This window comes from Myotis brandtii, unplaced genomic scaffold (assembly GCF_000412655.1).
Source record: "Myotis brandtii unplaced genomic scaffold, ASM41265v1 scaffold33, whole genome shotgun sequence".
Classification (NCBI taxonomy): domain Eukaryota; kingdom Metazoa; phylum Chordata; class Mammalia; order Chiroptera; family Vespertilionidae; genus Myotis; species Myotis brandtii.
Window position 1 is genome coordinate 1,364,308 of NW_005362713.1, and position 3,701 is coordinate 1,368,008.

Sequence of the window (3,701 nt, forward strand, 5' to 3'; positions counted from 1 at the left end):
GAGGGCGGGCCAGGCTCTGCAGGCCAGAAGGGGGGAAAGGAAGGGGGGGGGGAGGGGCAGGGCCAGCCCCCTCCACTGGGTTGGGTGAGAAGCCCAGGAGAACCAGGCTGGGCCCTGCAGGTCGGGTGGGCACGGGCAGCAGGGTGGGCCCTCCTGCGTGGTTCAGGTTGTGCCCACTCTTCAGGGAAAGTCAGCGGCCATGGCTGCTGCCTTGGCACTTTGTTGGACATGAAAACACCCCCTACATGTGGTCTCTGGCTTTAAAATCAAAATGAAACAAAGACACCGTCCTCCCTCATGTGCACCGCTGTCTATGGCAGGAGCCTCAGTCGGCACCGCCCGGACGGAAACTGCCCGCCACCACCCAGGACTCCCCGCCTTGGCTGCAGAACGGGGAGCATGGCCCGCACCGACCTCTTTGGGGGTCTCCTGGCGGCACCGGTTGCTGGTCCACCACAGCTCCAGGGCGGCCACCAGGCAGGCGAGGAGGAGGCCGACAGCCAGGACGCAGAAGACGCCGGCGAAGCTGTGCAGCTTGAGGGCCCTGCCGTCGGCCTGGGCGCCGGCGTGGCTGGTGAGGTCGCAGCGGCCTGTGCGCGGCCACCACTTCTGCTTCAGCACGTCCAGGTCCCCGGTGTCTTGCAGCTCCAGGATTCTGCAAGACAGGACGCAGGCACGTGAGCCACAGGTCCTGACCTTCTGCCCTCAGCGGCCCCACCACACAGGGTGCATCATCAGCCGCTCTGGCCCCTGCCTTTCCCGCCCATCTGCTCCTCACTGTGTGTGCACTTTCCAAAACACAGGTCTGGCTTTGATCCTCTCCTCCTCAAAAGCCTCCAGACCCTCTCCACTCCCCACCCCCACCCCCGTCCCACCTCCCAAGGATGAGGTCCGAGGGAAAGCACACCAGGCCTCAGGTGGGCCCTGGGCGTGAGGAGAGGGAGCTGGCAATGCAGAAGGGGTGAGCCACACACTCAGCTGCGGACTGAGGAGTCATGCTTACAACATGATTTCTTTCGAGCTTCAGTCACTGTATCCTAAGTCGCTCCCAGTAGGATTAGCCAAATCACTCACTCATTCACTGTGCCAAGTATGATGTTCTCCATGCTGAGCTTCTGAGACACATACACACACACACACACACACACACAAACAAGTACAGCAGTCAGAGTGGAGTCAGAAGCTGTGCCCAACACGATGGGATGGAGGCAGATGCTGCGAGTGGGGCTTCGGGACGGTGGCCTGAACGGGAGCGTTAGGGAAACCTCAGTGAGGAGGTGACAGGGAGCTGGAAGCCTGAAGGATGATTAATCACATGCATCCAGCACATCCTATGTGTTAAGGAGGTTCTGCCCAGCTGGTGTGGCTCAGCTTGTTGAGCATCGTCCTGTGCACCCAGAGGTCATGGTTAGATTCCAGGTCGGGCACATGCCAGGCCCGGGCTCCATCCCCAGGAGGAGGCATGCAAGAGGCAGCCGATCAATGTTTTTCTCATGGATGTTTCTCTGTCGCTACCTCTCCCTCTCGCTCTAAAATCAATAAACAATATTTTAAAAAAGAAGAAATGTTCTGAGTGCTTCAACAATCGTGTTTAATTCTCATGTCAACCCTCTGAGATGATTACTTCCGTTGAGGCACAGAGAAGTGAGCTATCTTGCCAAGCCTGTGATGGCTGGCAGCGTTAGCATTCCAGGAGAAGGGAGGGCCTCGGGCGGGGCAGGTGCGCAGCCCAGCACTGACAGGGGCTGCCTCGCTGAAAGGCAGTGGGCGCTGACCAGTCCACATGCCAGTCCTCGCGGTACATTCTAGTGGTTCTTACCACACTGGTTTCACTGCTGAGACCTGGGCTCCGATCTAGATGACCTGCCACAGCTGCAGTTAGAAAGTGGCCAAGCTCCTCTTCAGGGCCGAGTCATGCTGGCCCGAGAGGCCCTGGTCTCCTGGGCCCCAGGCTGCTGCATGCAGGTCACCTGCGCTCTTGGGGGTCTGGCTCAGGGGGGATGCTGGCCGAGCCCCACTCTCCTGCTCACGCTGCAATGGCTGCCTAGTTTTGCTGATGTGTTTCCTTTTAGCTCCTTGTAACTGTTTGCATTTTTTATGCCCAATATTATTCCAGGGTGAATGCAAGGCAATTTACAGGAAAACATCAAGTAAAACACATAACAAACAAATCAAAAAGAAAATGTAAATATATCAGCAACAGAGGAAAGATAAGCAAGTCACAGGCACAGCCTGACTCCTGGAACGAGGCTGGCTGAACGCCCCCACGGTGACCCCCAATGCTCCAGAGGAAGCCAGCAGAGCAGCCTCTGCCGAGCCACCCTCCTATTTTCCAGACATAGAATTGCAGGCGCCTTCCTCCAGCCTGGAGCAGAGCCGGGGAGCCACAGGCCCCGTAAGCACGCTGAGCGGCTGAGCGTGTACTGAACGCCCACTCGGCCTGCTCCCAAGCCCGCCGCACCTTGGCTGTGGCTGTGGGCCCCGTGCTTTGCAGAGCAAGAGGCGCAAACAGAGGAAATGTTAGCCCTGGGACGGGGGTGGGGTGGGGCGGGGGGTGACCGTGACTCCAGAGCAAACAGAGGCCTGCTGTTCACAGGACACCTTTTTGCCTGTGAAGGGCATGGAGGGCTGTGGGGACCTGCCCCTCGCTCTCCAGGCCGCCCAGCCGGGGACAGCCACGGTCTGCACACATGCAGGCTCTTCCGGAGCCAGCAGCACCGTCAGTCACCGGAGGTCTGAGCACCCGCGCGCAGCACCCATCGCCTGGCAGGAGGGTGCACCCGGCCCAGAGGGGCTGCAGTACAGATGACAAGAAGCTCAGGAGCCAGCACAGCCCCGGGACTCGCACCTACTCAGAGCACGAGGCCTTCTGAGGCGAGCAGAGTGACAAGTCCTTTCTCGCCAGAACAAAGGACACTGGACTGGCCAGTTTTGCTCATGGTGACCCCGGGTTGGGAGCAGCCCATGGGCCTCTGTCCGGAGACACTGCGTAGAGCCCGGAGGCCAGCAAGTGCAGAGGGAAGGCGCAGGCCCAGCCCCGGGCAGCCTGGTTCTCGGGGACCCATCCCGACTGGGTCCTGCTCCACCACAACAGCTACCGCCTTCCTTCTGAATTCAGCCTTAGTTATGGGGGTGAGCACCCCCTCCCCACCACCTCCTCTGGGTGGGGTACCCTCAGGTCCCCCTCTGACCTCCTCTGAGACCCCGTTGCCCTGACTCCACTGAACCATCCCAGGATGCGATGACGAGGGGCCGCGGGTCTGGCTCTCTCCTCCAGTGCAGGGAGGGTGACCCCAGCAGGGCACGCTCGGGGCCCTGGGCTCCTCCCGCCGGGACCCTGTGCCTCCTTGAGCTCTGTTGGGGGCACATAAGCTACCTGGTGGGTAGCTGGGGGGGCAGCAGGGGAGGCCAGTTGGGGCAAGCAGGCTGGCAGTGAGGGGCAGTTGGGCGTGATCAGGCCAGCGGGAGGGGGCAGTTGGGGCCCAGCAGGCCAGCAGGCGAGCAGGCTCCCCTTGACCATCTGCTGGGGAGTGGTGCCCACAGGTTGATGGTCTGTGGAATTCCCTGGGCCTCCTGTCTCAGAAAACCGACTGGGGAAAACCTCAGGAACACCAGTGGGTTGTGCACCTGGAGAGAAGCCATTCTGTCTTCATGCCTGCAATCTGGGCAATTGAGACACTCCTCCTCCTCCTCCTCCTCCT

At 60.6% G+C, this 3,701-nt stretch overlaps 1 protein-coding gene across 1 annotated transcript in view; it reads right to left on the reverse strand.

The window, feature by feature from the left end:
- Positions 1 to 3,701, reverse strand: part of GRID1 (glutamate receptor, ionotropic, delta 1) — a 625,808-nt gene that overhangs the window by 12,853 nt on the left and 609,254 nt on the right. Inside the window, exon 16 of the mRNA XM_005871153.1 lies at positions 415 to 655. Within this exon, the coding sequence (XP_005871215.1) occupies positions 415 to 655 (241 nt within the window). The remainder of the gene's footprint in view (positions 1 to 414; positions 656 to 3,701) is intronic.